At 27.9% G+C, this 13,301-nt stretch overlaps 2 protein-coding genes across 2 annotated transcripts; both read left to right on the forward strand.

Annotated features, from left to right (window-relative positions):
• Window positions 1-2,181: 2,181 nt before the first annotated feature.
• On the forward strand, window positions 2,182-5,837 carry LOC127284399 (uncharacterized). Its single transcript, XM_051309802.1, has 7 exons — window positions 2,182-2,454; window positions 2,537-2,655; window positions 3,527-3,739; window positions 3,855-3,997; window positions 4,078-4,634; window positions 4,776-4,909; window positions 5,073-5,837. Exons 1-7 carry the CDS (start codon window positions 2,388-2,390, stop codon window positions 5,412-5,414), a joined length of 1,575 nt encoding a protein of 524 aa, XP_051165759.1. The 5' UTR covers window positions 2,182-2,387; the 3' UTR covers window positions 5,415-5,837.
• A 5,497-nt stretch (window positions 5,838-11,334) lies between these two features.
• LOC127284409 (uncharacterized) lies at window positions 11,335-12,698 on the forward strand. The gene is made up of 2 exons (XM_051309819.1): window positions 11,335-12,018; window positions 12,361-12,698. Exon 1 carries the CDS (start codon window positions 11,390-11,392, stop codon window positions 12,011-12,013), a length of 624 nt encoding a protein of 207 aa, XP_051165776.1. The 5' UTR covers window positions 11,335-11,389; the 3' UTR covers window positions 12,014-12,018; window positions 12,361-12,698.
• Window positions 12,699-13,301: the final 603 nt, after the last annotated feature.

Raw genomic sequence — 13,301 nt, forward strand, 5'->3', positions numbered from 1 at the left:
GAAGGATGATTTTGCTAGTATAAAAACCCTGCAATTAGCATGGGGCGTCGTCAGTTCTCCGGTTCTAAGATCGCACTTCACGTCAAATAATAAGTCAACACTTTGCTATTTTCGATAATTGTAAAATCTTTCAAGTCTAACAGTACAAGTAAACTCGTGTTCAAAAGAATAAGTTCTCTTGGTCGCCCGACTTGCGAGTATATTCTCAAAAAAAATCTGCAAAATCATATCAAAATACGAATAGAGACATTTGTGCAGAGATTAACGTTCTGTCGAGAGACCCTTCGGTTATGCACTTAATTTAAACTTGCAAATTTCTAAAACTAAGTAAACTCGTGTTCTTAAAGAATAAGTTCTCTTATAAATTGAATTGTGAGACATTATTAAAATTCGCATCTAACCGTCGAATTAGTGTAACTTTTGAAAATAAGTAAAATTTCGGAAGTTATGAACTAAAGACAGTGTGTGTAAAACAACGATTCTGTGTGAAGTTGAAAGAACACCGCTGCGTTAAATTCTCAAGTGTCAACCACTTGAATCATCTTGTTTTTTCGGCCCTCATAAGAGGTAGTTGTAAGTACCAATTATCTATTTGTTAACTTCTACATTTTCACATTAAATTTTAACACCTGTATTCACATCAAAACTGTACTTTTTCATATCATTTGCTTTTCAAATATTTTATTGAAATAAATCAAAAGATTACTATAAATTCGTTTTATTTCATTTCATTCAAAATTTAATCATAAAACTCATAAATCTTATAAATAATGGATAAAGTTTGACCAATTGTTAAATAAACTAATAAAGACGACCCCCATAGGATCGATAGATAACAACGATCTCACATAAAAATAAATAGTCAGAACTTACCAATCTGACTGTAATCAGCCTACCTTGCCTCCCTTATAAATTAAAATTATATTCAAAATATACATATTTATTAACCTCGCCTTTCGCTCGGGATGTAACAATGTCGACAGATTTTGGAGAATGATTGTTTGATTTTTGTGTTTTCTTTTTCCCTGGGAGAATAAACTCTACCAATAAATATTTCGCATTGCTTTTCATTTCTGTTGACATCTAAAAATATGTAAAAATTATTATTAATAATGTAATTATGATGTTTAAATTAGTACATAAAATTATGAAATAGTAAAATGCCTAAAACATATTTTCTTTCAATTGCATTTTTACAATATTTCTTCAACACCAAGTTAAATAAAAGTGAGAAACATCCTGAATATTTTCTGAAACTATTGAAACGATATTATTATAAAATTAAACTTTATATATGTAAAAATTTAAATGTATCATCCTTGGTCCTTTTTAAACAAATTTATAATATATTTTTTCCAATAGTCGCACCTTTATAGTCGCACCATAATACTTTTTTTAGGTTATGTCAGTGTTGAAAATATATCTGTTTAACATCATTTACTTGAATATCAAATAACTGAATTCAATAGGATAATTTTAATAGATGCGAGAAAAAAAATTAATTTCAGAAGTACGTACCTTTTACTTGATCTATTTTTAATCCAAAGTACTATGTATGGAATAAAAATTATTTCAACTCAACGGTCAAAAGAAACTTCACTTATTTATATTCTCATCAATTCACGTTCTTCTTGATAGAAACTATGGAAAGTCTTATTCATCACATTCTCACTGTTGCCAATCACTGAATTTATTGTTATATTATTTTATTATTTATTATTTAACAAATCACGAACAACGAGCACAGACAGTACTGAAATATTTGATTTTTTCATAGGTGTTTTTATTTTATAATTAAATATTTGTTAAATTTTAAGTTTTATTTAAATATAGTTTTTCAAGTTAAAAAGGGTAACACTGTATAGTAGTTAAAATGGCGTACGCGCGTGCGTGCAAGATTTAGCAGACAGTCTAGATTTGCCAAGGACTCATGTGGAATATTTAGGAATATTGCTCGAGTAAATCATTTTTATGAGTTATAAGAATAACTAATTAAATGTAAAAGGTAACAAAAGTGTTAGTTTTAATATATAAATTCATAATATAATGAAACAGTATTATATTTTTACTGCAACTGAGATGAAAGTATACATAAAATTTTTAGGTTATGTCTTTACAAATATTGAGTTTATAAAAAAAAAAAGATTGTACAAGGTACCATCATTGTGTTACTGATGAGAATCTACTATCAACATTTTACTATCCAAGATGTTACCCAAAGACGTAAAATATGTTAGCTTTTGGATTGTAGTCAGTACTATCAAATATTGCAAAAATTAAATGTGAGCGCATGCGCTGATTGTGGTGTATACTTCGCCTATTCAATTGCGGTCCTAGTGTTTTCACGCACGTGTTTATACATAGTGAAAAAAGTTGTGAATAAAAAAATGGACGAATTCGTTAAAAATGTATTAATGTCATGGAATATGGAATCTTTAATTCCATCTTTTGAAGGTAGGTTTATTATTTTGATTGAATTAGCGAAGACTGAAGTGTGAACGTGTTTATAACCTCAAAACAATTTTGCGTTGTTTAGACGGTGAAATTGATGAAGAATCGTTTAATTTACTGGACAAGGATACAATATCACTCATTATTCCAAAACCAGGGCCTCGCTTAAAATTTTTTAAAAAATTTCAAGATTACAAAAATCAAGTAAGTTTTTTTTTCATTTGTATAAATGTACATGTGTTTATTGAAATTTTTTTTTGGAAAAAAAACTTTTTCATATTTTTTCTTACTTTTTTTAAACTTAAAAATTAGTAAAATAATACAAATTCAATTGACTTTGTGAAAAAAATATACCGTTTGATAAATATATTTATGTTTAAGCAAGTCCTTTTTATAGACGGAGTGAAAAAATAGACATACTCTTTTTTATGTAAAAAGTTTAAATTCTTATCGAAATGTCTTATTAAAATAAAATGAAATTATTTAAGTTTACAAAAAAAGCGAGGTTAGGTTCGTGTATATTTGCCACTCGAGAACGTAAAGAGATTTAAATATGTTATCACGAGCAATTTTCTTTTTTTTAATAAATTAGTTTTTCGATTTTTTGGAAGACGTGAAGGTAAAAGAAAAAACAATCTTTCACTTTTCTTTAAATTTTAGACAACGTTTCGGTGGTCTGGTTCGCCACCATTATCAGGTCACTTTAATAAAAATTATATTCAAATAAATACAACACAAATTTAAAAAAAATTCTAACATTAAATAAAAAATAAAAAAATTAATTTTTTACCTAATTACCTTATTTTTTAATTTTTTGTTTAATGTTAGAATTTTGAAATTTTTAAATTTGTGTTGTTTTTATTTGAATATAATTTTTATTAAAGTGACCTGATGATGGTGGCGAACCAGACCACCGAAACGTTGTCTAAAATTTAAAGAAAAGTGAAAGATTGTTTTTTCTTTTACCTTCACGTCTTCCAAAAAATCGAAAAACTAATTTATTAAATAATTGTGGAAGAATAAATTAAATATTTCTTTTTTTTAAATAAATAATAATTTCAAATTTTTTTTTTAGAATCTGTCTAACAATTACAAAATTTTGGCGACTGCAGAAAATCCCATCATTTCAAGGGATAATGTAATAGAATCCAATGAAGTCGAAGAGGATAATTCTATAGAATTGGTCGATAATAATGTAGGAAATAATCAGCCAGACAAAGAAAATTTTGGGCAATTAGAAAAACGCTTCAAATCATCAGAACCTTTTTCAAATTCACTCTTTCCTGGTGTAAGTTTAACTATAAATTAAATTTAATTAACTAACAATTTATATTTATAAAGCCAATTTTAATACAAATTTCAATTTTTATTTTTTAATTGCAATAATAAATTAAATTTTATAGGGATTGCGCAAGTATCTTGAATCGTCAGCATGCGGGAAAATAGTTTTGAGTAATGAAAATAAGATTGATGAAAAAATCAGAAATCTTATAACAAAATGTGTTGTAGATCATTTACTGTTGAATTTTTTGACTGACGGAATCACGTAATTATTTCAATATTATTATTACTGTTACCTAAATTATAGTATATGTATATAAAATTAATATTATTTCCGTTTTTCAGAATTTCAAAATCTATATTTATTCAAGCTAGTGAAGAAATAGTTCATTCATTTCCACAGGAAAATAAAGGAATTTATTTTGTTCCGTATAAAAGGGCAACAAAAACATCGCCTAGAACGTTGAATTGCGGAAAATTGTGGAGCAGATTTAATTATTTGAAAAAAAGTTTAGGAAAAGATCCAACAGAAAATGACATCTCATCGGCGAACACTTATAAAATTTCTGATCCTGAAATAATTGCAGACATTAATGCATCTTTGCAATTTTTAAGAAGTAATTTGGAACCATTCGAAGAAATTTTGAAACATTGGACAAAAACTTTCTCCCATAGATGGAGTGTTCTAGAGAATAAAAGTATTTCAGATTATATGGAAGAATTTCCTATTCTCCGAATGCAAGACGGTTTGAGACTGCTTCTATCAGATTTCGATAAAAAATTTAATGTATTAACAAGCAATAAGTTATATTCGCGATGGGAAAATCTTGCACAAGCTATTTGTGCAAGCTTGATAGAAAAAAGCATTCTCACGCAAGACTCGATTACTCCTCAAAACAGAGGTACATAATTTTATTATTGTAATGCATTTATTATTTAGTAAGTATGATTAATTACTGATAATTATTTATCACCATGAATTATTAACAAAATTTTAAATTATGTATTATTTTATTGATTTATTATAATTTATTGATATACAGATGCAATCGCTTTAAATAATTTTACATATTTGTTTCCACAAATTACAAACCGAGGCAACACAAAAGATAAAGGAAAGAAATGTTGGAGACCATCACGATTAGAACGTCAGAAAAGCTTCTTTCTTCACCTCAATGTGTGCACAAATTTATTTATCGATTATTTATTTTGCTTATAATTTTTATGGCTATTAGAGTTAAATTTATAATCTTAAATTCATAAAAAAGTGGATATCTTAACCTATCTTTAAAAGAATTTAAACTTTATTTATATTTATACAACTTGTGTTTTTTTTGTAGAATGAGAGTGATTATATCCAAGAACTGAACATAAGGCAAACTAAATTAGTAAAATACGGAGATACTATTCAGCCTTTTATTGTTTGCATTGGGAAACTGAGCCTGCCTTCCAGAATCTACTTGGTGATCAACGATCAGAAATATGTTATGGAAAGTGTAGTCAAAGCGTTAGACTCTTGTTTCAAGAGTATTTTTGCGTTGAATGCAGGATACAGTGCAGAATCCATAACTGTATGGAATTTTCTACAAAGATATGTATACGACATTCACGAAACAAATGAGAAGAATTACACCGGAATTTCTTCAGTTTTAGCAGATCTAAAAAAAGCAGGATTTCAGTAGAAAAAGGTATAGAGTACCTTCAAAATCTTGTTTCCCGTTTCTAGAATTTAATTAACTACAGTATTTAAAAAAGACTGATATTTTGTTTATATGTTCGTGATAATAAATATTAAGAGAAACGTTTGCATAATATATTGGTGATAATAGATTTTAAAAAAACATATAAATACGTTTTTAAGACATTTAAAAATGTTGAAAGTTTAAAATGTTTATTAGTAGTTAGAAAAGAGAGAACTAGGTAGTAGTATGTTTTTAAATATTTTATTATAAAAATATTGAAAAAAAATTTTTATTACAAAAGAGAAAGATTTATAATTAGATTTGTATATGTACGAAGACTTCTGAAAATATTGCAAAAAAATTGTATTTTTTATTCGTATTCGCAAAATGCTTTGATATATTATAAAAAAAACTTTATACTGACAAGTACACTAGAACGTCAATCGAGAACACGTCAGTCGAGAACAGAGCAAGGGAACACTTGAAGGGAAGTGGGGAAGCGGGTAGAATTTAGGTTATGACTGACGCCAAAGTCGTACTTGTGATTTTTAAATTTAAGGTGGATTCAGTGCCCCACTAGTGAAAATCCCCTAGATAGAATTCACATTGTTGCGTAAGGCCCTTCATACGGCCCTGAGTGTTTTTATTTTCGAGCGATAAAAATCGCGTCAATCGAGAACAGCACTGCACATTCGTCTGTTCTCGATTGACGTTTTAGTGTATATTTAAGAGTTCCTCGCAATATTTATTAATCCGAAATTTATTGTACTACGAAATCTAACAATGAAGTGCTACTTATGTAAACGTTCTTTTGATTCGATCAAATTTTTGATATGCCATTATAGAATTGTTCATAAATTGGAAAAAAATAGTACCTATGTGTGTGTAGAAAATAATTGTACGCGTAGTTTTTCATTACTCGATTCATTTAGAAACCATTTACAAACAGATCACTCGCCGAAAATGAACTCGGCTCCAACTACAAAATCTAGAAGTCGAGATACAACAATTACATCTGAAAGTCAAGTATTTTTACCGGGTACCTCACTAAATAATTGCAATAATTCAACCCTTACAAGTAACGATAGTATTTGCATCGGTACTGATAATAGTAAGAAAAACGATGTAAACGAATTACCTACTGACGATGAACTCTTGGAACTTATTGAAAAACAAATGTGCACATTCATAACTTTTATTTATAGTATTAGTGTTTTACCGCGAAACATCGTTCAGGTCATTATTGATGAATTTAACAATATAAACTTACCATTACAAATAATAAAATCGAAAGTATTAACAATATTTGATCAGTATAAAGTCCCACTCGAGGTAAAAAACAAAGTTAATTCAATGTTTCAATTATATTATATGGAAAAATTTCGAACGGAGCATTTAAGACTAAAATATTTACAAAAAAATGGTCTATATATTAAACCAGAACCACATATCATTGGAGAAAATTTTGAAAATATAAATGGCATACAGACTCCAAAAAATTATAAAGCAGACACAATGAATATAGCTGAAAATTTAAAAAAGTTTCTTGAGATCGATGGTGTTTTAGACTCGATGGAAAAGTACGCAAACGATTTGCAAAATCAAAATAATTCGGTTCTTAGCAGTATTTTGCAGGGAGAGTTATGGAAAACTAAAATTGCTAATTTTGATGGTAAAACAGTCTTTCCAATTCTGTTAAATTATGATGATTTTGAGACGGGAAATTTAGTTGGGTCTCATTCAGGAATTCAACAAGTTGGTGCAGCTTATATTAGTATACCTGGAATACCACCACCTTATAATAGTTTTCTCGAGAATATTTTCCCAGCTTCTTATTTTTATACAGCAGATTTAAAAAAATTTGGGTCCAGAGTAGTTTTTTCAAAATTAATAAATTATTTTAATGAATTGGAGAAGCATGGTATTTTGGTCGAAACAAAAGAACGTAAAATACAAGTATATTTTATTTTTATAATGGCTCATGGTGATAATTTAGGAATGAATAAGATTTTAGGATATAATCAAAGTTTCAACTCAACCAACTATTGCCGATTTTGTAACGCAACGCGTCATGAAGCTCGATTCATGACATCAGTAAAAAATACACATTTGAGATCATACGAGGAATATGTACGAGATTGTGAATTAAAAACAAACGGCGTAAAAGAAAACTGCATTTTCAACGACGTATTTTCTTACCATGTATTAGAAAATTATGCTGTGGATATCATGCACGACGGTTGGGAGGGAATAACCTCATTAGAAATGGGATTAATTTTACATCGACTTATTATAGTAGACAAAATTATACCATATGAAATTTTCGACGCTAAATTATCTAATTTCAATTTTGGTTTTGAGTCTTGTAAACCTCCAAAAATAACATTCGAAAATATCAAAAATAAAAGTCTCCGAATGTCTGCAGCCGAAATGAAATGTTTCGTCACGTATGTGGGCATAATTTTTGGCTCAAAAATTCTAGAAAATAATGACTATTGGTCTTTATATATTAAACTAAGAGAAATTATGTCGCTTTTGATGCCGAAACATTTTGATTTGGAGTGTTGCGATCATTTAAAAACATTAATTCAGGAGCATCACGAATTATACATAAGATTATTTGGGCCACTTAAGCCGAAACATCATTTCTTCCTTCATTATCCTGATATAATTAAAAAAATTGGTCCCGTGTCAAATGTTTCTTCCATGTTATTTGAATCGAAACATAGAGAATGCAAATTATCCACAAATCCTGTCGCAAGTCGTGTGAATATTTCCCACACTATTGCTGTGAAACAGCAATTAAAGTTTGCACATCGACTCGCATCAGGTACTGGTTTTGAGAAAGATTTATCTCATGGTCGAATTGAAAGTATGGAGATTGATAGAGATTTAGAAGAATTTAGAGAAACTATAAGTAGTGACAAATTTTCGATTGTTCCATGGGTAAAAGTCCATAATACTACCTATAAAAATGGCTACATAGTCTCTCTAAACACTGATGGTGATTATCCTGTCTTTGGTGAGATACAAAACATTTTGTTAAACAACGAAGACAAAGATGTAATTTTCCATTTAATAATTTTTCAAACACAATTTTTCGACGAAATTTTGTGCGCTTTTAATGTTACTGTTAGTTCTAAAAAAATGTTCATTAGTCAGTCGGACTTACGATCACATAGTCCTCAAATTAAAGTGTTTAGAGATGATTTCTTAAAAATTTACATTGTTCCACGTTTATAACGGAATAAAATTAATAGTTCTTATAATTTAATTGTATTTTTTTTTAATGTGCTTATCCCTATCGCTGAATATCCTTTATCACTTGTTAAACTACATACCCATAAAAACTTTTTTAAAAAACTATAAATTCATCAACAATAATAATAAGTTGTACTAAGAAAGTAAAAAAATATAAAATTAATTTTTTATACCAAAAACTGTTCAGGAAATATAAAATTTAATTTAAATTGAAATTATTTAAAATTTTAATTTTTTATATATAATTTTTTTATTTTATTTTATATAAAATTAAAGAAAATTGGATAAAATTTGTTTGATTTAAAAAAAAATTGTTAACTTTATTATGAAATTCTTTATTCTCACTATACAGAAAATTGTTTTTATAATAAATCTAAAAAAATTGAAAAATGTTTATTACAGGAATTAGTTAAAATTTTGTAAAATCATTAAAAATGACCCCCTGTTTCTAAACATATATGAATAAAATATTGACAAAGTAATTTCCTCTTTCATTATTTTAATATTATTTAAATAATTTGCCATTTCTTAAAAAAGCGTATTAATTAAAAAATTTAAATCTCACAATTTACATTTTAGTTTTGTTAAAATCATTATATTAATAGTGTATATCTTTGATAGTACTGATAGCTATCTCTGATCGTATAACATTTTTAACATCAAAGATTGTAAATTGTACAATCAAATTTCTATAATAATCTGATAGTAAATACTACAATATATATCGCTGTCTGTATATTTAGCACTAAATATGGTTGCCCTTAACATCATTATGTTACCCAGTAGCATAAATTTCTCTCCGTGTATTATTCTTTAAAGAAGGATAACATTTATTTTTAAACGATTTTTTTTAAATGTAGTATTGTAAGAAAATAAAAATTATATAATTACTTATGTTATAAAATCTTATAGTTAACTGAAGAAGGAAATATTAAAATGCGATTATTACTACTGGTGTGCATTTGGATTTTATGCGTTGCTGTGACACTGAATTGTAAGTTCGATATTTAAAATGTTTTTTTAACATCATATTATTAAATATTGTTATTTTAATTTTAATCTTTGGGAAAATTTTAAGGAAATATAATTTTTTTGTGTTCGTAAATTTTTAGATTGATTTGGAATAATGTATTTTCTGAAGAGCAAAATGTTGAAAATAAGTGATTCATTAAAATCAAAATTTTCTATTTGTCTGAAGCTGTCGTTATTTAATATTAAAAATATATTTAATAAGAAAAAAAAATTATTTGTATTGCAAGGTGAAAGTCATGTTAGCATAAAAGTTGTAGAACATATAGAGAATTAGAGAAATTAGTAAATTTTGTTTTTTTATGAGCTTCATTTTTTAATTGAATAATTTCCTATATTTTTCAGGTAACGACTGCAATATGTCCAGTTACTATCGAACGAAAAAACATCGCGAGTTGAAGCGAAGCTTGGAAAAGGAATCCGCCAACAATATTAACAATCCTATTGCAAAACAAAATGAAAATAACAGTACCAAGGTAGAGCAGAAAGGACAAAACTCCGACGATGACGAAAAATTAGAAAACAACCACATGGTCGAGGAGCATCTAGGAAACTATGAAGCAACCGTTAATAAAAAACCACGTATTGAAGATGAATACTTACACAATGACGATGATGTAACTCTAGACCAAGATATCGTTGAGGGAATAGACGATCAGAATAACAGCAGCACTCTACCAGACAACAGTGATAGAGCATCGGCTCATCATTCTGGCACCAATACACAATCAAAAGTAAAAGTTTCGAATTTGAGAAACAGGTTGCACGTTTGGGCAATAAAGAACAGAAAGCATTTACCTCGTAACAGTATTGATGATTTGTTAACAATTTTTAGATTAGAAGGTTTCACGGACATTCCAAAGTCTTCAAAAACTCTTTTACCCTCAGATTCAACTGCGGATTATAATATAAGATTGATGGAAAGTGGTCGCGATGTTATTATTGGCGTTTTTGGTGGTGATTCAAAACCTGGGTCGGCTGAAGATTTTTTCAAAGAATTTGTGGAAGAGATGAACCTGCTGATCTGCAATGGACTACAAATTCAACAAAAATTATACTCCATAAAGCTACTTGGATTCGTTTGCGATACTCCGGCCAGAGCATTTATAAAAGGCGTTAAGGGACACACGGGTTTTTCTTCATGCGAGCGATGCGTTGTTCACGGTGCAACAGTTAAGAAAAAAAGAGTATTTCCGACAGTTGATTCAGCACCTCGAATGAATGAATCATTTCGACAACAATCGCAAAGTGATCATCATAAGGAGGATTGTTATCTTCTGAATTTAATCGATTTCGACCCAGTAAAACACGTTTTTTTAGATATTATGCATTTATTATTTCGAGGCGCAATGAAATACTTACTTGATGAATGGTATAGCACTAAAAAACGATTCGGCAAGTTAAATATAGAAGAACGACAATCGTTGAGTGAATTGTTGATCGAAGCTTCGTCAGGAATAACTTGTGAATTTCAAAGGAATAGTTTGGAAACTGGTGATTTATCGAATTGGAAAGCTACGCAGTATCGTTTCGTTTTATTGTATTGCAGCGCCATTGTTTTAAAAAAAGACACCTACGAACACTTCATGCTTTTATTTGTTGGTTGTCGCATTCTTTGCTCAGAGGAATTAGCGGCAGAACATTGTAGCTACGCAAAAACGCTTTTGCAGCAATATGTCATCTTGATGCCTACGTTTTATGGAGAAGATTGTCAAACAATGAATAACCACAATCTTTCGCATGTTGCCGATGATGTTGATCTTATAAGAAAGTCGTTGTCCTCAGTTACGGCATTTCCTTTTGAAAACTGCCTGGGATTGCTAAAATCAATGATAAAAGGACCAAATGACATAGTTCCACAACTCATCCAAAGAATCTCGGAAATAGAAAATTGTCCTGAATCACTGGAAGAATTTAAATTAGCAATAAATTGCCCTGTTCAGCGAAAACAAAACTCAATTCAGGAGGAAACTGACAAATCAGGAGCAATTGTATCTTTAACGTTGAGACAAATGAAGATTCGAAATTGTAAACCAGATAATACCGTCATATTAAAGGACAACACATTTTTTGAAGTAACTGGTTTCTCAAAGTCGCAAGAAAATAATATATCTATAGAAGGGCATAAAATCGAAGATCTAGGAAATTCTTTCGACTTCCCATGTGATTCGTCAATATTAGGAATTCGGAAACTAGGGTTATGCAGTACGAAAAAGGAGTCAATAGATGTCCAAAAAATAAAAAATAAATGTGTCTCTCTGGAGGTAAAAGAAGAAAGGCACGCTTTAAATTTATTACATATCGACTAAGAAAGGTAAATATATTTTTAGAAACATTATTATTTTAAACATTCTGAATCAATGTTATTAATTGATAATATTAAATTTAATGATTTCATTACATATTTTTTAATACAAATATTTCGTATAATAAAAAAGTCAATTATTAGATTAATTATAAATTTCTTATCATTTAATTGTTATTATGGAATATATTTTTAGTAATATTGCGATTAAAGTTATTTTTACAAAAAAAAAATTATTTTCATTAATTTATACTTATTTGAAAAAATTTATGTTGATCTCTGTGAAAAGCTTTCCACTCCATATATATTTTGTAAAGAAAAAAGAAATTTGCATTTCAAATTAATTTACAGATTAGCAGTACCTCTGTCAGCTCAAATATGAAAATTTTCAATTTATGGTGATTATCGGACATTTGGTGAAAATTATTTCTAAACTGTACTTCGAGGGAAAATACAAGCGAAAACTTTTCAACATTATTATAGAAGCTGACCACTTTTGACTCACGAACGAGCAGCGGAGACAATAAAAAATAGCTTATTTTAACTATTTATCAAATATGACTTTTTGGATTTTTTCTTCACGTTGCAGTATCGCAGACATGCATGTATAGAAAAAGTGTCACGACCAATGAAATGCCTCTCTGTATGACAAAAATCGACGAACCGTTTGCTTGCAAATTAATTTTTTATATTCCGTACAATCTATTGCAAATTACTAAATTTGTTTCATGTAATATTCTATACATGTAATTTTAATTTTAATTAAATTACTTTAGAATTTATAATGGATTTTTATTTGATAGAATTGTTAATGCCAATTAATATATAATATTTAAATATATTTAAATATATATTTAATATTAATATTTAAATATATATTAAATATATAATATTTAATATATATTATATAATAATATAATTAACAGATATCGAAGGAAATAGAAAACAGATACAAATATTTTATAATGAAAATTAACCTTATTTTAAATTTTTCAGGCAACAAAAAGCTGATGGTATACAAGTTATAGAAAATTGAAAATAATTTTTTGAATTTATCTTGGAACTTAACTTTTATTTTCTCAAAATTTATAAAAATCTATAAATAAAAATCAATTGTGTAAAATACATTGGACTGGTTTCTTGTTTTTAATATTTTCAATAGTATTTTTATTTAATGATTATTAATCAAATAAAACAGATAATAAACAAACATTCGTAAAATTTATTAATAATAACAGTAATAATATATAATATATTAATATTATAAGTAAAATAAAAAATTATTAATTACA

The sequence above is a fragment of the Leptopilina boulardi genome, unplaced genomic scaffold, assembly GCF_019393585.1.
Source record: "Leptopilina boulardi isolate dan_hultmark-lab unplaced genomic scaffold, ZJU_Lbou_2.1 LbouV2_324, whole genome shotgun sequence".
Lineage (NCBI taxonomy): Eukaryota > Metazoa > Arthropoda > Insecta > Hymenoptera > Figitidae > Leptopilina > Leptopilina boulardi.

Excerpts from the sequence above, each read along its gene's own strand:
- LOC127284399 (XM_051309802.1), top strand. The coding sequence starts at position 2,388 with ATGGACGAATTCGTTAAAAATGTATTAATGTCATGGAATATGGAATCT. Across the intron at positions 2,656-3,526 it reads TTCAAGATTACAAAAATCAA|AATCTGTCTAACAATTACAA; the intron begins GTAAGTTTTTTT and ends TTTTTTTTTTAG. Across the intron at positions 4,910-5,072 it reads GCTTCTTTCTTCACCTCAAT|AATGAGAGTGATTATATCCA; the intron begins GTGTGCACAAAT and ends TTTTTTTTGTAG.
- LOC127284409 (XM_051309819.1), top strand. The coding sequence starts at position 11,390 with ATGCCTACGTTTTATGGAGAAGATTGTCAAACAATGAATAACCACAAT.